This window comes from Gekko japonicus, unplaced genomic scaffold, assembly GCF_001447785.1.
Source record: "Gekko japonicus isolate JY-2015 unplaced genomic scaffold, Gekko_japonicus_V1.1 scaffold2393, whole genome shotgun sequence".
NCBI lineage: Eukaryota > Metazoa > Chordata > Lepidosauria > Squamata > Gekkonidae > Gekko > Gekko japonicus.
This window is the reverse complement of record NW_015164730.1, coordinates 106,199-128,840: the sequence shown is the minus strand read 5'-3', so window position 1 is coordinate 128,840 and position 22,642 is coordinate 106,199. Positions and strand designations below refer to the sequence as shown.

Sequence of the window (22,642 nt, the reverse complement as noted above, 5' to 3'; positions counted from 1 at the left end):
TATGGGTTTACCAAAGGTCGTGGGTCAGTTGAGACTGATTTAACCAGTGGCTGACCTGCAGTGTACAGACTAAAAATAGATGGGAGCTGGTATACACACACCGGAAGTTGCACTTGTAAGGGCCAAGTTGCTTTAGCTGAAAGTGGGAGCTGCTTTCCAAGGATTCACAGGACAGCAACTCTCTGAGACAAGATTACCTGTACTTAAGATAACTTGTGAGCAGCTCCTGGGAATTTGCACCCCCTTCACAAAAAGAGCTCAACGAAGCTGATGATATTAAATACACACACACGCACCAAAAAGAGTTTGCTCCATACACATACAACTTTGCAAGAGGGACCTGTGTGCACAAAAGTGTCTAAGAGTCCCACAGATATATAATTTTAATCCATAAGCAAACCAAACCATTTATTTAGGATGGCATTCGATTAATTTCAGTTCTTCTGCCTACCGGCACTTTTGAACTCTTGATATTAAATTAGCAGTTTTCTGTATTTTATTGTGTTTTGTTGTTACTGTAAGCTGCCTTGAGTTCCAATAAGGCAGAACGGCAGCTAAATAAATGTTTCAAATAAATAAAGAATAAAACATAACACAAAACTACTCTAAGTCATATTTGTATATTATTTTATTTTTGAACATTTATTAGCTCCCTTTTTCCTTGCAGAACTTACAATATAAATGAAACATTATAAGGACACACACAATAAAAACAACGATTATAAAAATCCATTAAAAGTCAACAATTTAAAAACTCTAATCCGGACTGCCAATAAAAACTAAATTAATCAAATGCAGTCCTAAATAAAACTGAAGGTAGACATCATGGGGCACCATTCCTATAACTCCCCCCCCCCATGGTCTTTTTTTCTGCTTCACCTCTGGGAGGTCAGTCCTTTTTGATCCTGCGTTTCCGTAAATGGACGTTCTCCTGGCCAGATAATTCAACTGTAAATAAAGAGGCCATTGGTGCCAAATTGTGATTTCTGTAAAATATTTGCATGCATCGTTCATATAATGACATCACCGACTTCAGGGTGATGCATGGTAAGAGTTAAAGTATGTTAAAGATGGAAAGTTTTTCTTCCTTTTTGTAGCGTTGCCAGCAAATTGCACAGGATTTCATCAGACCGTGTTGAACAGTGCCAGCTCCAATGACACACCAGCTTGGGGTTGCCACTTGCCAGCCTCTAAATAGGGCCTAGAATTCCAGCCGATCTACAGACTACAGAGATCAATTTCCCTGGAGAAAATGGTAGCTGTGGCAGGTAGACTCTATGGCAGGGGTGTCGAACTCATTTGTTGTGAGGGCCGGAACTGACATGAATGAGAGCTTGTTGGGCTGGGCCATGTGTGTCATAAAATGTAATGCCAGGTAGTGGAGATATAAACTTTATAAAGGACACAAACACAAAGATTTTTTAAACTTAAAATTAAAACATGCTAAAGACATTAGCACTCTTGCAATATTTTGTTTATTTAACAGTGTCTGATAACTGACACCTCTTGCTCTGAATGATTGCATCAAAATGTCTGTGCTGTTGCCATCTTGAGTATGCTGTTCAGGTGTGTATCTGTAAGCTGCAAACCTACGATGACGAAGCAGCAGCAGAACTGGAAGAAGAAGCAGCAGACAGCCAGTTCCACTGCGGGCCTGAATGTATTCACAATTCCAATTTAGTATATAACTTGTATTTAATCAGGTGCAGGAGAAGCTTAAATATGCCGCATCATAAGAACGTAAGAAGAGGCTTGCTGAATCAGACCACTGGTCCATCCAGTCCAGCATCCTGTCTCACACAGTGGCCAAAAAGTTCCTCTGAAGGTCCAACAACATGGCATAGAGGCCACGGCCTTCCCCTGATGTTGCCTCCTGGCACTGGTATTGCAGAGGTTTACTGAATACCATCCACAGGTTAAGAGTAAGTTTCATTAAGCTAATTTCCTAAAGGCTCTTTCTTGCAGTTCTGGGATGTCTACATATTCTCCCAGGCAGTATTCTGAAATATAGTAATTTTGCTGGAACAGAGGAAGCACAGTGAAAGGCGCTGTGGCTCAGTGGTAGAGCCTCTGCTTGGCATGCAGAAGGACCCAGGTTCAATCCCCGGCATCTCTGGTTAAAAAGGACCAGGCAGGAGGTGATGGGAAAGACCTCCACCTGAGATCCTGGAGAGCCGCTGCCGGTCTGAGTAGACAATCCTGACTATGATGGACTGATGGTCTGATTCAGTGTAAGGCAGCTGCATATGTTCATGTTCTGACTGAAAGAAAATATCAGATGAATATTTTAATGAATATCCCTGGGTCTGCAAAGACTACTGACTTTTACAGTATGTAGGAATGTTTGCTGTTAAGCTTTAAAATTAATTGAGTTTACATAGAGGGTCCCAGATATTTGCGGAGAGGCCAGTGGTTTTCGTTTTGACACGTAGCTGAAAACAACCCAAATAGTTTAATCAGACAGAAAACGTTTGGATTAAATTAAGGTGTCTTTGTCTTCAGGGCAATTTCCGAAGAATAGCCTGTGGCCAAGAATCACAAGTTGTTGCCAGAATAATATGCGAACAGGTAATTCCGGGTTTTTGTTTATTCCAGTCTTCTGTGCTCGACTGTTTGTGGAGTTCTGTCCATCTGAATTCTCAGTGAGCTGATGCTTCTCTTGGTGGCCAGTTGGGGCTAATCCCAGGACAACAATAACCGTAGCGTTTCTAGAGGACATCATCTTGCCGTGGTCCTTCTAACAACCACGTATTGTAATCCTCACTCCACAGATGAGTGGCCGAGGCTAAGACAGAGAGCGGCCTAAGTGGTGAGATCCAAAAGAGGGACTTCTAATTCCCCAACTTGTTTTCTTAGCTGCTACCCTGCACCAGTTCCAGAAACTAGCAGTGCCATCGTAAGCAGAGGGGTGGCTTTTGAATGGGCGCAGAAGGGGGGGGGGTAACTCTTCTTAGGATGGCACTGGACTTGTTGCAATGATTAAAAAAAAAGGAGAAAGATGGCAGAAGCAGCTAACTCGGATGAATTAACTTTCTCTAGAAATTGATAACTGGATGTGTTGACACCAAGAGTTAAGTTTGGCTGTTATTGGGGAAATGGTGGGTATCTTTAGGGGATCCATAATACAGGACTGGAAAATGGGGAGGCCAGGTCTCCCTCTTCAGCAGAACACACATACATGCCCGGCTCTGCCCATGGCCACTCAGCTGGGCAGGGGGAGGGGAGATTATTATTGCACCAACTCCATGATGTCACTTCCTGTAGAACCCAGATGCGATATCATCCCATTGGCTGATGCTCTAGCATTTGCCCCAAACTCTATAGTTAATGCTAGAGCATAGCCCCTGTGACATCGCCAGTGAGCCCCACCTCTCGATAAGTCTCCTTTTGGTACCAGATTTGTAAAGAGGTCCACGGAGAAATATGCACATACACTGGATTATTTCTCGGCCTTTTGGCAAACATCAAGTGTAGTCTCTGTTCTTATTATTTTCATATTTTCAGGTATACATTTTTTATCAATTCTAGGCTTGTTTGTGGTATAGCGGTTAAAGTATTGGACTAGGATCTGGGGACGCAAGTTCAAATCCCTACTCTGCTATGGGAGCTTGCAAAGTGACCTTGGGCCAGTCACACACACTCAGTCTAATTTATGAGATGGCTAAAAGCGATGGTGGACTCTAATATGGAGAACCAGGCTTGATTTTGCACTCCTCCAGATGAAGCCATCTGGGTGACCTTGGGTCAGTCACAGTTCTTTCAGAGCTCCCTCAGCCCCCCAAAATAAGTCTAGCTCACCACCTAGTGGTGCATAGTGCTAAAAAAGCTAGAACTTCAGGCTGCCAGACAACCTTAGGATCTCCTGGCTATACTACACACAATGCCATACAATAATAATTGTTAGTAGTATAACCTACCTCTCAGGATTGTTGTGAGGATAAACTGGAGAAGAGGAGAAGAAAGGTGAGATATAAAAAGTACATTTAAAAAAAAATTTAAGTGTCTGTAGTCACAAGTAGTCACCTAATGTTGATGCTTATACCAAGCACCACTGATATTTAAGAAGCTGTTTGCTTGTATACATCATCATGCCCTGGTGTATATTGCCCTGGTGCCAGATCACATTGGAGACAAGGCCATGCCTAGGTATTAAGGGACTTGCCCATGCTTTTCCAAGTGTGGTCGCATATGTATGGACACGTCAGAAGGCCAGTGCAGTCAGTGTGTAAAAAGGTAAAGGTAAAGGTTCCCTTGCTCGAAAGCCAGTCGAGTCTGACTCTAGGGTTGCGGTGCTCATCTCCGTTTCAAAGCCGAAGAGCCAGCGCTGTCCGAAGACGCTTCCGTGGTCATGTGGCCAGCATGACTAATTGAGCCACCGCAGCTCCTAATCAATGTGTACCAATCCCCTATTGTCATGCAACTAATTAAAAATGCCCTTAATGACTGCTGATGTGTCACACATTCCAAAGGAAATGGAGTGCAACAGGACTGCAGTTTTGGGCACAGGTTCAGACCTGTGTGAACCTGTGTCCGGATCAGATGAGGTATACATTTCCCTTCATGCACCTTATGTACCTCGCCACCTCTGTAGAAACATTTCCAGATTATTTCATTTTCCTTCTGGCTTTATTCCCTGCCCCGCCCCGGATAGCCCAGGAGGAGAGCGGAGGCTGCCTTCCCTCCCCACCCAGCTCCTGTAAAAGGGAGAGCAGTGGCTGGCTGGCTGGGGGCTCTCCCAGTGGGCGAGCGCACCGGTGCGCTCCTCCACCACCTTCCCTTCCCGCCTGCCTGCCCTGCGTGACTCAGCCGGGGGTAGGGGTCCAGGCTGGGGAAGAGGAGGAGATCATGTGCGACTGGGCGAAAAGTGGCGGGGCACTTAATCTAACTAACTTTTATTAAATCAATTAGGTGCTCCCCAAGAAATTTAAACCCCCCCCCCCCAGACAAAAAAAATTCTGGCTATGGGCCTGCCCAGGCTAGCCTGAGCTCCTCAGATCCTGGAAGTTAAGCAGAGTCAGTCAGCTCTGTTTGGTACTTGGATGGGAGGCTTTTAAGGATGTCCAGGGTTTCTACATGGAGGCAGGCAATGGCAAACCACCTCTGTTCATCTCTCGGCTTGGAAAACCGTACGGGATTACCAGACGTTAGCTGCAACTTGACAGCACTTCAAACTTATCCATGCCACTATGTGGTTTATTTCCTCCCCCTCCCACACACACACTTCATTTCAAGGAAGAAATGATGCCAAATTTGAACAATTGTACCCAAATTCTTCCCAGTAGAGTAAGCACAGCACGCTCAAACAGGTACCAGGGTGAGTTACACGGTTCAAACCGATCAGTGTTTTATACGTGGGCTAGCAAAAGTGGGGAGTTATGGCTGCGTATGAGCAACAACTTTTAATAGATCTGTAGATAATGAGCTGTCTTAGCACATGGTTGTAGCACATGTCCGTTTTCCAGTCTAACCCGTTTCTCCATTTTCTGTACCTGGGAAAAGCCAAAGGTACCTCCTAGCAGTTCAATCGGCAAGTTTGCCAAAAGATGCATGTATGGCTCTCACAAAGTGCGTGTTGGTGACTGTCCTTTTTGTAACTGGTGATCAGTAACACAAACACACCAGTATATAGAACAATTTTAAAAGTTTTTCTTCTCTTTTACAAGTGTAGCAAAGAATGCATACATCTGCCACGGGAACCCTATTTGAGTGGAAAGCTGGCATAGAAATGTTTTAAAGAAATAAAATCAGTAGCCACTATTATAATCCAACTTTTTAAAAACAAATGCCCTTAATACTGATGCCGTTGAGCTGGATAGTCCACTTTCAGCTTCAGACCAGTTTGTGGATTTTTAAATTTTAAACGACCAGCGGTTTCTCTATCACCATGTAGCCCTTTAAAATGCTACCCGGTACCACTATTTAAAATTAATTTGCTTTTGAGCAATATGTGCACCCCTTTTCTCCAGCACATTCATGGATATTTTGTAAAACATTTCTATAAGAATTGAGATTTAGTATAGTTGAAGCTGCTTGCTATCAGAGTTGCCAGCCTCCAGGTAAGGCCTGGAGATCTCCTGGAATTACAACTGATTTCCAGACTGCAGAGATCACTTCCCCCGGAGAAAATGGCTGCTTTGGAGGATGGACTCTATGGCATTGTATCCTGCTGAGATCCCTCCCCTCCCCCTTCCTAGGCTCCACCTCCAAAATCTCCAGGAATTTCCCAACCTAGAGGTGGCAACCATACATTGCAATCCAGAATAATCAGGTGGAATGGGAGAAGCAATTGCATTCAGGTATATGGAAAGGGTGATTCAGCACACTATATCAAAATTAAGAGAAGGGAAAGGAAATCTACTTTTGTTCTACAGAAACAATCTGTTGTGCACAGCCTATGTGGTGCAGTTCATGGACTGAGCTCCCCACTATCAACCCCAATATCGATAACGTGCCAAGCAAAGAATGGCGCTTATGTTGACTACCATCATTGTGGTTTGACCACACTGGGCGAGTGAGAGAGGAGTGGAGAAGAAGATTTTTCATTATTCCCCTCTGTCTACTGTGTATGGCTTGGCGATCCAAAGCACTTAATGCCTTTCCCTCCCATCTGACTCGTTCTAGGGAGGCATATCATAGATCTTCTCTGGCTGGGGTTCCAGGCCCTTTGACAGGGGAAGGGGGTGTTCACCGTTATTGAAGGGATAGATCACATGCAAATGGCCCCAGATTGTCATGCCTGCCCCTGCTGATGTCATGCCTGCCCTTGCTGATGCCCCTGAGGAGGCACCTGCCAGCCAGGAGCCTGTGGACTTACAGGCTCCTGAGGACAATACTGCAGCAGAGAGGCATCCTGTAGCTGAAAGCTATCTAAGTGGTGAGGAGGATAGAGCCTCCCAGGGAACACCTGCAAGGGATCAGTCTCTGCTGCATCCCAGTAATTCGTCGTCAGACTCACCACCACCTGTAACCAGGGGAATGTACGGAGACAGCAGCTGAGAGAGCGAAGACAGAATGCACGCATGCGTGCCAGAAGATCTCTTAGCCCTGAATATTGACAGGATCCTGACCTCGCTCCCGGCTAGCTAATGAGTTGATTAGCTAGCACTGTATATCTGCAAGTCTGTTGCTGGCAGTCATTTGTGCTGGCAAACATCGTTTGTCAGGACCTGAATCCTTGCATCTCTGCTCCAGACCTTGTGGAATTATTATCGGCTTGATCCTCGGCTTTTGACCCTCGGCTTCGTTGACTCTGCGTTCATCTCTGACTCCTCTGGTATCGTTGTGATTTATGGACTTGAAACTTTGGTATGTCTGACCCTGCTTTTGGACTGTGATTTAAACCTGTTTGAACCTCACTGCCTGATTTGCTCGGCTTGACCTCGGACTGCTTCTGGACTTTTGCTTGCTTGCATCACGCCCCCTGGTCCTGCCGTGACACAGATAACAATTCCAGGCACCCGGTCAAAGGCTAGGAAAGACCTCTGCTGGAGACCTTGGAGTGCTGATGCCAGTCAAAAGACAACTGGCCAAGAAGGACCGAGAAGGACCTTGGTATAAGGCAGATAGCCATGTTGGTTCGAAGCAGTACAACGAATTTAGAGTCCTGCGGCACCTTTAAGACCAACAAAGGTTTATTCAAGGCATGAGCTTTTGTGTGCATGCACACTTTATCAAATAAGGCAGTGTTCTTTGCATTCGTGCCACCAACGTGAAGATGGAGGACCTCAATGACAAAGCGAGAACACTGCAGGCCGCGGGAGCCAAGTTTTAGCCATTCTAATATGAGATTCTTTCCCAGCCACCTTCATTTATTTATTTATTTTGTGCTAGTCCCCCTTTCAGGTTTTATTTTTGAGCTCCTCTCCTTGTCCGCCCCCATCTCCTAGGACATAAATACTGTATATCTGTAAAAAAAAGAATCCAACAGTCCACTTCTACTGACTCATCAGGCATAAAACAGATAATTTAGCACAATTTAAAATTTTGCATATTTTTTTTTAAAGCTTAGCAGTGGCTCCCTGAACAAAACCCATAGGCTCTTTTTGATGGAGCTTCTGCCTTCCGATTTAATGCTGAAGTCACATATTTAAAATTCTCCTCATAGCTGTCAGGCTAGACGCACACATTCAGTGATGTGTGAGGGTATAGGGATCGAAAGAAGACCATCTCTCTCTAAAGAGCACTGCTTCACGTGATCTGAAAGGTCTCTTGTCGAAGGCCCATCCCTACTATATCATTACCTTTGCATTATTTTTGAGGCACTACAGAGTCTCAAGAATCTCACCCCCCTGACACTACGACAACAACAACTATCTGAAGTAGCATTAATGTTATTCTCTCACCGCAAAACTCCCATTGCGATCGGGGGGGGGCACGTTTGTCAGGTGGACATACGAGAGAGGGCTTTTTCGGTGGCAGCCCCCCCACTATGGAACAGCTTCCCCAGGAAGCCAATGTTGGATCAGGCCAATGGCCCATCTAGTCTAGCACTCTGTCACACAGTGGCCAAAAATACCATCTGTCATCAGGAGGTCCAGCAGTGGGGCCAGGACACTAGAAGCCCTCCCACTGTTGCTGCCCCCTAAGCACCTAGAATACAGTGCATCACTTGCCCCAGTCTGAGGGTTCCTATCTATACCTTGAGGCTAATAGCCACTGATGGACCTCTGCTCCATTTTTGTTGTTGTTCAGTCGCACAGTCGAGTCCGACTCTTCGCATATGTTTATCTAATTCCCTCCTGATCTTCAGGAGGCAATTAAAGACAGTTTTATTTAGGACCGCATTTGACTGATTTACTTTTTATTTATGGGCAGTCGTAATCAGTCCTAAAACATTTCTGTCCCCATCTTTTTTGCCATCCGTGCCAACTCAAGGTGGCTTGTAAAACAGCAAACTGGCAAACAAAAACCTTAACGTTTGAACCTGTCCAAATTTCAGACAGACACTTATCTGTCTACACCCCCTTCCTGACAACAGCACAGCATCCCTGCTATCCCTAGGCCTTTTGTGATGCTTTCCCTCCACTCCTTGGTTAATTTTTTAATAACATGTTTATATGCCTTTTTTCAACACCAAGATGCTTACCAAAGCAGTTTACAAAGTCATAACGATAAAAACATCCCTGTCTGAGCTTTCCCTCTGACACCTCCCCCCCCCCATGCTTTTGTGAGCCGTTAAGTTTGCTTTCACTGACTACGGCCATCTAAGTGCAGCAGAGTACCCAGCGTCTAAAACACAAAGCTCACATTCTAGCCCCACAAGCAGCTTCAGATCATAAAAGTCATGGGCCAGGTCTCTTTCAGTAAAATGCAGACTTTTCCAGCCAGCTTTACAGAAGCAAAATGAAAACAGAGAGGGAGAAAAATTCAGGTTCGATGAGTTTATTCTGTCAACAAAGAAATACGACTGGCTGAACAAGCAGATCTGGTTCAGATTCTGTCATAACAGCTGTGGGGAGTGAAAGAGGTGTTCTCCACCCTCCTAGCATAACTTGCTCCTGACTCGGGCCGAACAATATTTCCATTACCTGGCTGCGGGGTTGGATGTTTCTCTACTCTTTGTGAGGGCAGAGAGTTAAGAGTCTAATGTAATGTACTGGGAATGCTGGTATCCAAGATACTTTTGGGGGTTTTTTCAGTATTTGGTGGGGGGGACAGAAATTGCCATAACATAGATCCTTTGAAAAGTGAGATATACGTCCTCCACCATCACAGCACAGTCTTTCCATTTAAAGATATACTGCCACCCCATTTTCAGGTGCTGCTAGAAATAACAGTGACTATGACACCTAACGTGTAACATAGCACATAGCTTTCAAGCGTGTGATACCAGGAGCCGATTCTGTTTTAATGGAAATGTTTGGCTCTTGTGTGCAAGATCGCAAAAATAATCTCTCTTCATTCTCCATGGCCTTTATCTGAATAATTTTGCACAGAGCTTGAGAGCATGCATAAGCGCACCATTGGTTTACCCAACCCATTGCATTTAAAAGGTTTAAGAATATCTGTATCTATTTATATACATCCCACAAGTTCCTTGATGTTCCCTGGGTGAAATGTCCTGTACGAGAAGCAGAGCTTTTTGTTTGTTTGATGGTACTGACTGTAGACAGAGAAATTCCAGGCCCCAGGGGAGCCAGTACTTCTAGGGGGTCTTTTTGTAGAAAAAGAGCTGCAGGAGCTCATTAGCATATGGTATGCTAATGAGCTACTAGGCTGTTAGCCTATGCCTTGCCCCCTGCCATCACCGGAAGTTATGTCAGAAGGGGAGGCAAAAGGGGGGGAGGCATCTTCAAAACCCTCCCCTTCCCTAGCTGGCCTGCGGGGGGGGGGAGCGAAGAGAGAAGGGGTTTAAACCGCTCCTTACTGCCTCTCAAATTATTCCTTGCTCGAAAGCCAGTCGAATCCGACTCTAGGGTTGCGCAACTCTTCAATAGCTTCATGTCCAAAGACAATGGGTCCGTAGGATCCTAGCCGGCCCAATCAAAGGGCCAGCTTCTCAGCCGGGAGACCAATGGTCGCCCGGTTACTGTAAATAGCCTATCGGGAGTAGGGGGTGTGTTTAGGTGTACTTGGTGGCGGGTTTTCTGAACCTATATAACCAGCCTGCGAGCTGGTCCCTTCGTCTTTGTCCTGAACTAAATAAAGGTATGCTTAGCTGAAATCACTCTCCGTCTGCATACTTTTCACTGGCGACGAGGATGGGATCCACGACCCCATGAACAAAGACCCGGACGCCAACGCGAGCACCGCACCGAGCCCCGACGCCGAGACCTCCGGGAACCGCGCCGCTTCGCTTCCCAGCTCTCCGGCAACCGCTCATCGCGCAGCTCCCGGCTCCGCTTCGCTCCCTGCTGACCCCGAGAGCAGCAGCGGCCTCCACAACGCTCCCGACGCCATCGCCGTTCCAGAGGCCACCCCACCACGTGGCTGCAACACAATGGCGACCGCGACCGCAACTGAAAGCCTGCCCGCTTTCGATCTCTCCCAGCCCTCGCTGTGGGACACCTGGCTGGACACGCTGGAGAGCCGCTTCACCATCCACAAGGTGGTGGATGACGCGATGAAGAAGGCTTACCTGCTGAGCCACTGCGGAATCCAGACCCATCGGCTCCTCAAGGACTTAATCTCGCCCAAACTAACGAAGGACGAGTCATACAGCTCCTTAGTCCAGGCCCTGACCGACCATCTGGCTCCCAAACCCACGAAGTACGTGGAGCGGTTGGACTTCTTCGCAAGAGTTCAGGGCCCCAGCGAAACCACCTCCGATTTTCTGGCGGCGCTGCGGAGCCTGGCGACCCGGTGCTCCTTCCCCAGCCTCGACGATACCCTCCTGAACCAGTTCCTCGTCGGACTCCGGGAGCCGAAGCTGCAGAGGAAACTGGTGAGCCAGAACGATCTGAGCCTGGACAAGGCCATCCGGGAGGCCTCAGCATACGAACAAGCGCGACAAGACCGCCGCGCCAAGGCGGTCCACCGTACCCAAGTGAGCAGCGGCTCCGACGTCTCGGACCAAGAGGAAGTCCTGCAACTCCGACAGCGGACTCAGCAGCGACCAAAACACGCATCCTCCAGGACCAACAAGGCCCCGTCTCCAAGCCAGTGCGCCAGCTGCGGGGAGGGCCACGAACGCCGGTCGTGCCGTTTCCGGAATGCGGTCTGCCGCTCCTGCAACAAGGCCGGACACATCGCCAAGGTCTGCCGGTCCCAGGGACAACGACCGAGATCGGCCACCCACCAGACCACCGCGGAACTGCCCCTGGAGCTCCACACCGTGTCGTCCCACTTCCCACAGCACCAGGTCTGTAACCTGCCCCCCGACGGCCCAAATAAAATGCATGTGACGGTCCTCATAGAGGGAGCCCCCTGCACCATGGAGATCGACACCGGGTCGACCTACTCCATAATATCCGCGGACACGCTCCGTTCACTGTGTCCTCAGGGGGGGCCACCACTACAGAAGTCACGGGGTTTCCGGTTACGGGACTTTAACAAAAACCCCGTGGCGGTGGTGGGCTGGGGCAAGTTCCGGGTCCAGTTTCAGGGCTTCAAGGGCCAACTGGACCTACTGGTTGTGGACCGCCCCCTCTCCAGCTTGTTGGGACTGGCCTGGTTCAAGGCCCTGGGGCTCTCCGTTACGGGCATCAACCAGGTTGGAGCACAGGATTTCGGGGCGGTGTGTGCAGAATTCCCCCGCGTCTTCGATGGGACCCTGGGGCGGTACACGGGCCCCGCCATCTCCCTGGACCTAGACCCAGCGATACGCCCCATACGCATCAGGTCCCGGCTGCCCCCGATCTCCATGAGGCCGAAGGTGGAGGCCGAGCTTGATCGCCTGGTTGAGCAAGGCGTGCTAGAACCTGTGGCGTCGGCCCGGTGGGAAACCCCCATTGTCACACCAATCAAGCCGAACGGGGACGTCCGCATCTGCGCGGACTATAAATGTACCATAAACAAAGCCCTACAGCCCCACGCATACCCGGTGCCGGTAGTAAGCCAAGTGCTGGCGGCCCTGGCCGGGGCCCGGGTGTTCGGCAAACTGGACTTGGCCCAGGCGTACCAGCAGCTACCGGTGGACGCCGCCACGGCCGAGGCCCAGACCATTGCGACCCACAAGGGGGCCTTCAAAGTGCACCGCCTCCAGTTCGGGGTCTCAGTCGCGCCGGGGATCTTTCAATCTTTTATGGATTCCCTTCTTAAAGGCATCCCCGGAGTTCAGCCGTTTCTAGACGACGTGCTGATCGCCGCGCCAGACCCCTCGTCCTTCGCAGACCGTCTGAGGGCCGTTTTACAGCGCTTCGACGCGGCGGGCCTCAAGGTGAAACGGGAGAAGTGCCTACTGGGGGTGCCGCGGGTGGAGTTTCTGGGCTTCGCGGTGGACGCCGCCGGCCTGCACCCCTCCCAGGACAAGGTAGAGGCCATCACGCACGCCCCGGCCCCGAAGTCCAAGACGGAGCTACAGGCGTTCCTGGGCCTAGTGAACTTCTACCACTCCTTCTTGCCCCTGAAGGCGGCCGTCGCAGAGCCGCTCCACCGCCTCCTCGACAAGTCAGCACCATGGGTCTGGGGGCCTCCGCACGCCGCGGCTTTCCAAACAATAAAGGACCTCCTGGTCTCTAATGCGGTCCTCGCCCATTTTGACGAGGCCCTTCCCGTGGTGCTGGCGTGCGACGCTTCTCCCTATGGGGTCGGGGCGGTCCTGGGGCACAGACTACCGGATGGTCGCGAGGTCCCGGTGGCCTACTACTCGCGGACACTGTCGTCGGCCGAGCGCAACTACGCGCAGATCGACAAGGAGGCGTTGGCAATCGTGGCAGGGGTGAAAAAATTTCACCACTACTTGTACGGCCGTCCGTTCACGATCCTGACGGACCACAAGCCCCTGCTGGGCCTCCTCGCACCCGACCGGCAGACACCGCAGATAACCTCGCCCAGGGTGCTACGCTGGTCCATCTTCCTGGCGGGGTATGCGTACGACCTCGTCCATCGGCCCGGACAGGCGATGGGCCACGCTGACGCTCTGAGCCGCCTGCCCCTCCCCAAGTGCGACCCGGACCCGGCCCCCGCGCTCCTAGTTGCGAGCCTGGAAGCCCTCACGGACCAGCCGGTCCATGTTTCGGAGGTGGCACGCTGTACCTCCAAGGACAAGACATTGGGAAGGGTCTTGGACTGGGTGGTGAGGGGGTGGCCCGAGGCCAAAGGAGACCAGGACATCGCCCCGTTCGCCACCCGGAAACACGAACTCTCAACCCACAAGGGGTGCTTGCTGTGGGGAAGCCGGGTGGTCATCCCCTCGCCTTTAAGGGAACGGGTACTCACCGCCCTGCACGAGACACACCCCGGGGTGGTGCGGATGAAAGCCCTGGCCAGGAGCTATGTGTGGTGGCCAGGACTGGACGCGGACATTGAAGGGGTGGTCAAGAGGTGCCAGCCCTGCCAAGCCTCGCGGCCGGAACCACCCCGAGCGCCCGAGAGGGCCTGGGAATCCTCCCACCGTCCCTGGTCCCGCCTCCATCTGGACTTTGCTGGACCCTTCCAGGGCAAGCTGTTCTTCATCCTGGTGGACGCATACAGCAAGTGGCTGGAAGTGGTCCCCGTGCCCTCCACATCCTCGCAGGCCGCAATCCGGGCCATGTGGAGGATCTTCAGCGGCCAAGGGATCCCCGACACGCTGGTCACGGACAATGGAACCGCGTTCACCTCGGCCGAGTTCCAGGCTTTCACCAGGTACTACGGGATCCGCCACGTCCGATCCGCCCCGTTCCACCCTGCCACGAATGGCCAGGCGGAGCGCATGGTGCGCACCACAAAGGACGCACTTCGCCGACTGGACTCCACCGATTGGGACTATAAACTAGCAGCCTTTCTCTTCGGACAGCGTACCACGCCACACACCACGACCGGCCGCTCCCCGGCCGAACTACTGCTGGGCCGCCGCCTGGCCTCCCGACTGGATCGGTTACACCCAGACCGAGCAACCCCGGAGGCCCCGGGCACCGAGACGTACGAGTCGGCCAGAGGGTTCTTTCCAGAGGACCCGGTGTACGCACGAAACTACGGCCGGGGGCCCCGATGGATCCCGGCCCGAGTTGTACGGGTCAAGGGCCCCCGTTCGTACGAGGTCTCCAGCGAGGATGGCCAGATCCTCCACCGGCACATAGATCAGCTGCGCCGTCGCACGCTACAGCTGGACCCTGAGGATCCGGACGAGGACCCAGAGCCTGCCACATCGGCCCCACTCCCGGCACCGGATCCACAGCCGCCTCTCCGTGAGGAACCCGAGGCACCTCACACCGTGGTGCCAGCCTGTCCTGCCTCCTCGGCGCCCTCGTCGGCCCCAGGCCCCTCGGCTCCCAGGGCCCCCGAGACCGAACCCATCGCTACCCCGGAGCCCCGACGCTCGACGCGCCCCAAGAAGCCACCCGCCTACTTGAAGGACTTCGTCTGTGGGTGCCTTCTGAACCAATGGGGGAGGGGTGTAATGTATTCAGCCTGACATGCCCGGACTTGCCCGGGCTGGCCAGGCACAACTCTTCAATAGCTTCATGTCCAAAGACAATGGGTCCGTAGGATCCTAGCCGGCCCAATCAAAGGGCCAGCTTCTCAGCCGGGAGACCAATGGTCGCCCGGTTACTGTAAATAGCCTATCGGGAGTAGGGGGTGTGTTTAGGTGTACTTGGTGGCGGGTTTTCTGAACATATATAACCAGCCTGCGAGCTGGTCCCTTCGTCTTTGTCCTGAACTAAATAAAGGTATGCTTAGCTGAAATCACTCTCCGTCTGCATACTTTTCAAGTTCCTCATTTCACTGTACTTATACCTCACCTTTTCCCCCAGTGGGGGGCCCAAAGCAGCTTGCATCATTCTCCTCGCCTCCGTCTTATTCTCACAACAGCCCTGTGAGATGGGTTCGGCCGAGTGTGTGCGACTGGCCCAAAGTCACCAGGCAAGCTTCCATGGCAGAGTGAGGATCTGAACCTGGGTCTCCCAGGTCCTAGTCCGACCCTCTAACGACCACAGCACAATCACTGCAGTTTTGAGTTGCGGAAATCAACAGTCCTTGCATGGCTCTGGAATATTTTCAACCATACTAGTCACACCAACAGAAAGACAAAGCAATTTTCTGTGTCACTCTGTCCTATGAACTTGCAATTACTCACCTAAGGAATGGCATAGTTTTAGGGCTCCCAGATGGGAGTTTTTAAACTGCTTAACAAGCTTATTGGCTCCCCAAATAATGTACTTTTAAAGTGTAGCCTCAACACCAGTTAGTGTGCAACCTTTAAACTGGGTATTTAAGTGTGTTATGATAGGCAAAATCTCCCTTGAATCCATCCCATGACATTATTCCTGGCTGTCTAGAGCTAGAGTTGCCAGGTGTGACTCAGGAAATATCTGGGGACTTTGGGGGTGGAGCCAGGAGCAAGGATGTGAAATCACTTTTGTGATGTCACTAGGGTCACCAGGTGAGGATGACAAGCCGGAAGGGAGTTCTGGCCGTCGCATTGAAGCATTCCTTTTAAAAGCATTCCTTTTAAATACTTTCCCTCCATTGGAAGTAATGGAGGATGGGGGCACTTTCTTTTGGGGCTCATAGAATTGGACCCCCTGGTCCAATCTTTTTGAAATTTGGGGCTTCTTTTTCAGGAGAGGCACCACCAGCTATGCTGAAATTTTGATGCCTTTACCTCAAAAACAACCCTCCCAAAGCAGGGGGAGGGGCTCCAAACCAGGGGATCCCCTGCCCCCAGCTGGGGATTGGCAACCCTACTGAGAGCACAGTAGCAGCCACAGGTAAAAGAAGAGAAGAAGAAGAAGAGATTGGATTTATACCCCACCCTTCACTATCCAAAGGAGTCTCAGAGCGGCAACAGACACCCTGTGAGGTAGGTGGGGCTGAGAGAGCTCTGACAGAAACTGCTCTTTTTCAAGGACAGCTCTTATCAGAGCTATGGCTTGCCCAAGGTCATCCAGCAGCTGCAAGTGGAGGAGTGGGGAATCAAACCTGGTTCTCCCAGATTAGAGTCCACACACTTAACCACTACACCAAACACAAAGACGCCCTTCAATCCCTCTTGGCAAAGCTTGAGCAAGGTTCAGAAATCTGTTCACCATCAGCTGCAACAGTGGAAATGCTACTGGTCAGCTACTGGAGCCAAAAAAGAAAAAACAACAGGTGTTCCAATCTGAAAACATAAGGAGGATTTCAAGGTTCTTTCATATGAGGAAAGGTTAAAGCGCTTAGATCTCTTTAGCTTGGAGAAACAACGACTGAGGGGTGACATGATTGAGGTTTATAAGATTATTCATGGGATAGAGCAGGTAGAGAAAGAGGTACTTTTCTCCCTTTCTCACAATACAAGAACTCGTGGGCACTCCATGAAACTGCTGAGCAGTCGGGTTAGAATGGATAAAAGGAAGTCCTTCTTCACCCAAAGAGTGATTCACACATGCAATTCACTACCACAGGAAGTGGTGGCGGCTACAAGCATGGGCGGCTTCAAAAGGGAATTAGATAAGCATATGGAGCAGAGGTCCATCAGTGGCTATTAGCCACAAGGTATAGATAGGGACTCTGGGGCAAGTGATGCTCTGTCTTCTTGGTGTTTGGGGGGGTCAACAGTGGGAGGGCTTCTAGTGCCCTGGCCCCACTGCTGGACCTCCTGATGGCGCCTGGTATTTTTGGCCAGTGTGTGACAGAGGGTTGGATGGGATGGGCCTTTGGCCTGATCCAACATTGGCATCTCTTATGTTCTTATGTTCCTGTCACGCAACTGGAACTTATTTGAACATAATGCCTGAAAGCTACAAGGCTGCATTCAGTTATGTTTGCCAGCTCTCGGTTGGGAAACTCCTGTAGGTTTTTTGGGGGGTGGAGCCTTGGGAGGGATGCTCCAGTTACGGCAGGGATGTGACATCCCATCCTCCCTGGAACACACACCCCAATCCCCCCACCGTGATGGCGAGGGGGTCCTGCCAACCCTATTGGCAACCCTAATTCCAGTTCTAGCACAGTGCTGGGGAGGAGGCCATCATCACTGGCTGGCCTTATTTGTCTTATGATTAAAAATAAATTAGCTCTGCTTGTCCGTATCATGGGGGGGGGGCAGGTGTTGCACGCTCACTGGTGTGATGTTCCTTCACATCACCTACTTTGATTAATGCAAGGTAAGTCACGATAAATCTCTCCTCGTGTTCCTTTTTCATTCCAGATCATGAAGAACTCTGCGGCAGTAGTTATGGATCCTTCTGTATGAATGGCGGAATTTGTTATATGATTCCTACCGTGTCCAGTCCTTTTTGCAGGTAACTGATAACGTTTTTGCGCCGCAGGCATTTACTTTGCAAAGGTCACATACAGGACTAGAACGTCTTTTAAGGAGACAGGTGATTTTGTCCACATATGTAGACAGAGTTGCTGTTGTGAGAAAACAGAGGAAGGGGGAATGGTGTTCCAAAAGCCGCTTTGAGTCCCAACTGGGGATGAAAGTGGGATGCAAATAAACGCAAAATAAATACATGGCATCCACTTCTTCCCTCATGCCCCGCTGAAATTCCACGGTAACCTCCCACTCACATCACTGTGCCAGGATCAGTTTTTCTGCTGACGTGGCATTTTACTCTGTTGGCACGGGGTGGTGGTGGTGGTATTTAATAGCATTTCTGTCTCATCCCCCAGGAGTAACTCATGGATAAGGACCGGCTCTGCAAATTGGAATAGTTTATTCCCCTGCGCTCATTCCAAGCATGCCCCTTATCAGTCAGGCAAGGAGGCTAATTATAAGGTTCTGTTTACACTTGACTATCCTGGTAATCAGTGGCGATGGAATTAATAAGAGAACGTGAACTGCTGCTGCTTTGCAGAATGACATAAGGGGTGAATTATCTCAGGTCTGCTTTAGGCTGACGTCAGCATGGGAAGGATCCAACTTCAGCCTGGGGATCTATCCTTCCATCCCACCCTGCCCCACTCCTCTGAGTTGGCAGGTGCTCTACAGTCGCATTCAGCCCTTATGAAATGGCTTGTGGAACTGTGGGTGTGTACACAGAAGGCGTTGCAGAGCCAGGCAATAGATTTCAATATCTGGCTGTCGGGGAATTCCTGAAGGTCAAACTCGATAAGAAAGAGGCTCAAGCAAATAGAGATAGGGACCCCTACGAACAAAGTAGTGTTAAAATATTTCTGCTTGAAGTTTTCGGGAATAATGACTTTAACCAATGTTGGGCTGATTGCATGGTACGTGATGTATAGGCTAGATAACCCACGGATTGTTCTGCTGCAGAAACAACTTGTGAGACGTGGAAGCTGGTACCACACCTTCCTGCCCCCCCCCCTCCATTTAAAGGTCTCTGTGCACAGAACGACATTATGGGCCACATTTTCCCTTCCCAGGTATCACTATTGGCATGTGGTACCAGCAGCCCTGCCCCTTCAGCCATGAGTTCAGATGCTCCCATTACAGCAGGCGGAACCTGGCTGCGGAACCCTCTCTCTGCAGTCCCTCTCTCTCCCCCACCCCTTTTCCTCCAGCCAGACTCTATACTTGGATTCAATTGGGAGAAAAATGACCTTGGAGTCCACACTCTGAGGGGTCCATATTGCCACTGCACAGTGCTTTGTAGCCAGTTTGGTGTAGTGGTTAAGTGCACAGTCTCTAATCTGGGAGAACCGAGTTTGATTCCCCACACCTCCACATGCAGCTGCTGGATGACCTTGGGCAAGCCATAGTTCTCTCAGAGCTGTTCTCTCAAGAGCAGTTTCTGTCAGAGCTCTCTCGGCCCTACCTACCTCACAGGGTGTTTGTTGTGGGGAGGGGAAGGGAAAGGAGTTTGTAAGCCACTCTGAGACTCTGAGTGAAGGGCAGGGTATAAATCCAATCTCCTCTTCTCCTTCTCCTTTTCTACTTTATATCACACCTATCCTTCTTGTGCCTGCAAATGCGGGCAGACCATCCATGCAAAACTCAGGCTGTCACATAGTAGCATGGTTTGCCGCAGTAGATGTGAGGCTTCCCGGATGACGGAAAACCTTCACTCCCTCAATCCTACCACTGAGAGCCGGTGGTGGTATAGTGACTAAGAGTGTCTGACTAGTAACTGGGGGACCCAGATTTGAATCCTCACTCGTGCCATGGAAGCCCGCTGGGTGACCTTGAGTCAGTCACACTACATAAGAACATAAGAACATAAGAGATGCCAATGTTGGATCAGGCCAAAGGCCCATCCAGTCCAACACTCTGTATCACACAGTGGCCAGAAATACCAGTGCCATCAGGAGGTCCACCAGTGGGGCCAGGACATTAGAAGCCCTCCCACTGTTGACCCCCCCAAGCACCAAGATGACAGGGCATCACTTGCCCCATTTGGGTGAAGAAGTACTTCCTTTTATCCGTTCTAACCCGACCGCTCAGCAATTTCATGGAGTGCCCACGGGTTCTTGTATTGTGAGAAAGGGAGAAAAGTACCTCTTTCTCTACCTGCTCTTTCCCATGCATAATCTTATAAACCTCGATCATGTCACCCCTCAGTCGTCTTTTCTCCAAGCTAAAGAGCCCTAAGCGCTTTAACCTTTCCTCATAGGGAAAGTGTTCCAACCCTTTTATCATTCGAGTTGCCCTTTTCTGCACTTTTTCCAAAGCTATAATATCCTTTTTAAGGTGTGGTGCCCAGAACTGCACACAGTATTCCAAATGAGGTCTCACCATTGATTTATATAGGGGCATTATTATATTGGCTGATCTGTTTTCAATACCCTTCCTAATAATCCCCAGCATAGCATTGGCCTTCTTTATTGCAGTCACACACTGTCTCGACATTTTCAGTGAGTTATCTACTACAACTCCAAGATCTCTCTCTTGATCTGTCTCTGCCAGTTCAGACCCCATCAACGTGTATTTATAGTTAGGATTTTTGGCTCCAATGTGCATCACCTTGCACTTGGCCACATTGAACCCCATTTGCCATGTTGACGCCCACTCGCCCAACTTTGACAGATCCCTTTGGAGTGCCTCACAATCCTCACTGGTTTTCACCACCCTGAACAACTTTGTATCATCCGCAAATTTAGCCACTTCACTGCTTACTCCCATCTCCAAATCATTAATGAACAAGTTAAAAAGCAGTGGACCAAGTACTGATCCCTGTGGTACCCCACTGCTTACACCCCTCCACTGGGAGAACTGCCCATTTATACTCACTCTCTGTTTTCTATTAATTAGCCAGTTTTTGATCCATAAAAGGACTTGTCCTTTTATCCCATGATTTTTGAGCTTACTTAGGAGCCTTTGATGAGGAACTTTATCAAAAGCTTTCTGGAAGTCAAGGTAAATAATATCTATTGGATCCCCCTTGTCCACATGTTTGTTCACCCCCTCAAAGAACACTAACAGGTTAGTGAGACAAGATCTTCCCTTACAGAAACCGTGCTGAGTCTGCCTCAATAGGTTTTGTTCATCTATGTGCCTACTAATTCTTTCCTTAATAATGGTTTCCACCAATTTACCCGGTATCGACGTCAGACTGACTGGCCTGTAATTTCCCGGATCTCCTCTGGAACCCTTTTTAAAGATGGGAGTGACATTAGCTACCTTCCAGTCCTCAGGAATGGAGGCTGATTTTAAGGAGAGATTACATATTTTTGTCAGGAGATCCACAAGTTCACAATTGAGTTCTTTCAGAACTCTTGGATGTATGCCATCTGGGCCTGGTGATTTATCAGTTTTTAAGTTGTCTATCAGTTTTAGGACCTCCTCTCTCGTCACCTCAATCTGACTCAGGTCTTCCAACACCCCTCCTGAAATCAGTGGTTCTGGAGTGGGCAAGCACTTCTCATCTTCCACAGTGAAGACGGAGGCAAAAAATGCATTTAGCTTCTCAGCCATTTCCCTATCATCCTTCAGTACTCCTTTTACCCCTTGGTCATCCAAGGGCCCCACTGCCTCCCTGGCTGGTTTCCTGTTTCTAATGTATTTGAAGAAAGTTTTATTGTTGGTCTTTACATTTTTTGCTATATGCTCCTCATATTCCCTTTTTGCATGCCTGACCACAGACTTGCATTTTATTTGCCATAGCCTGTGTTCCGTTTTATCAGCCTCACTGTGACTAGCTTTCCACTGCTTAAAGGAATCCTCTTTACCTTTTACAGCTTCCATTACTTTGTTTGTTAACCATGCAGGCTTTTTCCTATACCTGTTTGTGCCTTTCCTAACCTGCGGAATATTTTTTTTTTGAGCTTCTAGAATGGTAGTTTTAAATAGTTTCCAAGCTTCCCCAATGGTTTTGACCCTTTCTACTTTTCCTTTCAGTTTCCTCCCCACATGTCCCCTCATATCAGAGAAATTACCCCTTTTAAAGTTAAAAGTGGTTGTGTGAGTCTTTTTGGCCAATTCCCTATTTGTACAAATGTTGAACTCAACAACATTATGATCACTGTTCCCAAGCGGTGCAATCACTTTTACATCTCTCACCAGGTCTTGAGTGTTACTTAGGACCAAATCAAGGATTGCCTCTCCCCTGGTAGGTTCCGTGACCATCTGCTCCATAGCACAGTCATTTAGAGTGTCTAGAAACTCAATCTCTTTCTCTCGACTAGAACACATATTGACCCAATCAATGTGTGGGTAGTTAAAATCACCTATTACGACACAGTGTTTTTGTCTAGCTGCTATCTTTAATTCATTCATCATTTTATAATCCTCCTCTATCTTTTGATCTGGTGGGCGATAACAAACTCCCAGTGTTAAGTTTCCTTTTGGCCCCCCCTATTTCAACCCACAGAACTTCCAGAAGCGAATCCAATCATGCAGTCTACTTTACCTCACAGGGTTGTTGCAAGGATAGAATGGAGGAGAGGAGAATGATGTAAGCCGCTTTGTGTCCCCCTTGGAGAGGAAAGCAGGGAATAAGTGAATTAAATAAATAAATAGCTGTTGAGCACTATTCCCGTTTCAGCTCCAGCACTGGGCCGCAGGTTCTAGGAAAATATGATATTCCATCAACAAAAAATGCCACCCCCCAAGGAAGAGATCTAGATCCCCATCAGCAACTAAACGACAACTGTTCTTTTGTCATGCCCTGCCCCTCCCCCCAAAAAACCTTCCTGGAAAAAGTCTTAATGGGGAAAACAGGGAAAACCTGTCAGTGGT

The 22,642-nt window shown here is 49.4% G+C and overlaps 1 protein-coding gene across 1 annotated transcript in view; it reads left to right on the top strand.

Moving 5' to 3' along the window:
* NRG4 (neuregulin 4) overlaps positions 1-22,642 on the top strand; it is a 38,110-nt gene that overhangs the window by 1,988 nt on the left and 13,480 nt on the right. Inside the window, exons 3-4 of the mRNA XM_015409614.1 lie at positions 2,503-2,568; positions 17,711-17,804. Of these exons, the coding sequence (XP_015265100.1) occupies positions 2,559-2,568; positions 17,711-17,804 (104 nt within the window). The 5' untranslated portion in view covers positions 2,503-2,558. The remainder of the gene's footprint in view (positions 1-2,502; positions 2,569-17,710; positions 17,805-22,642) is intronic.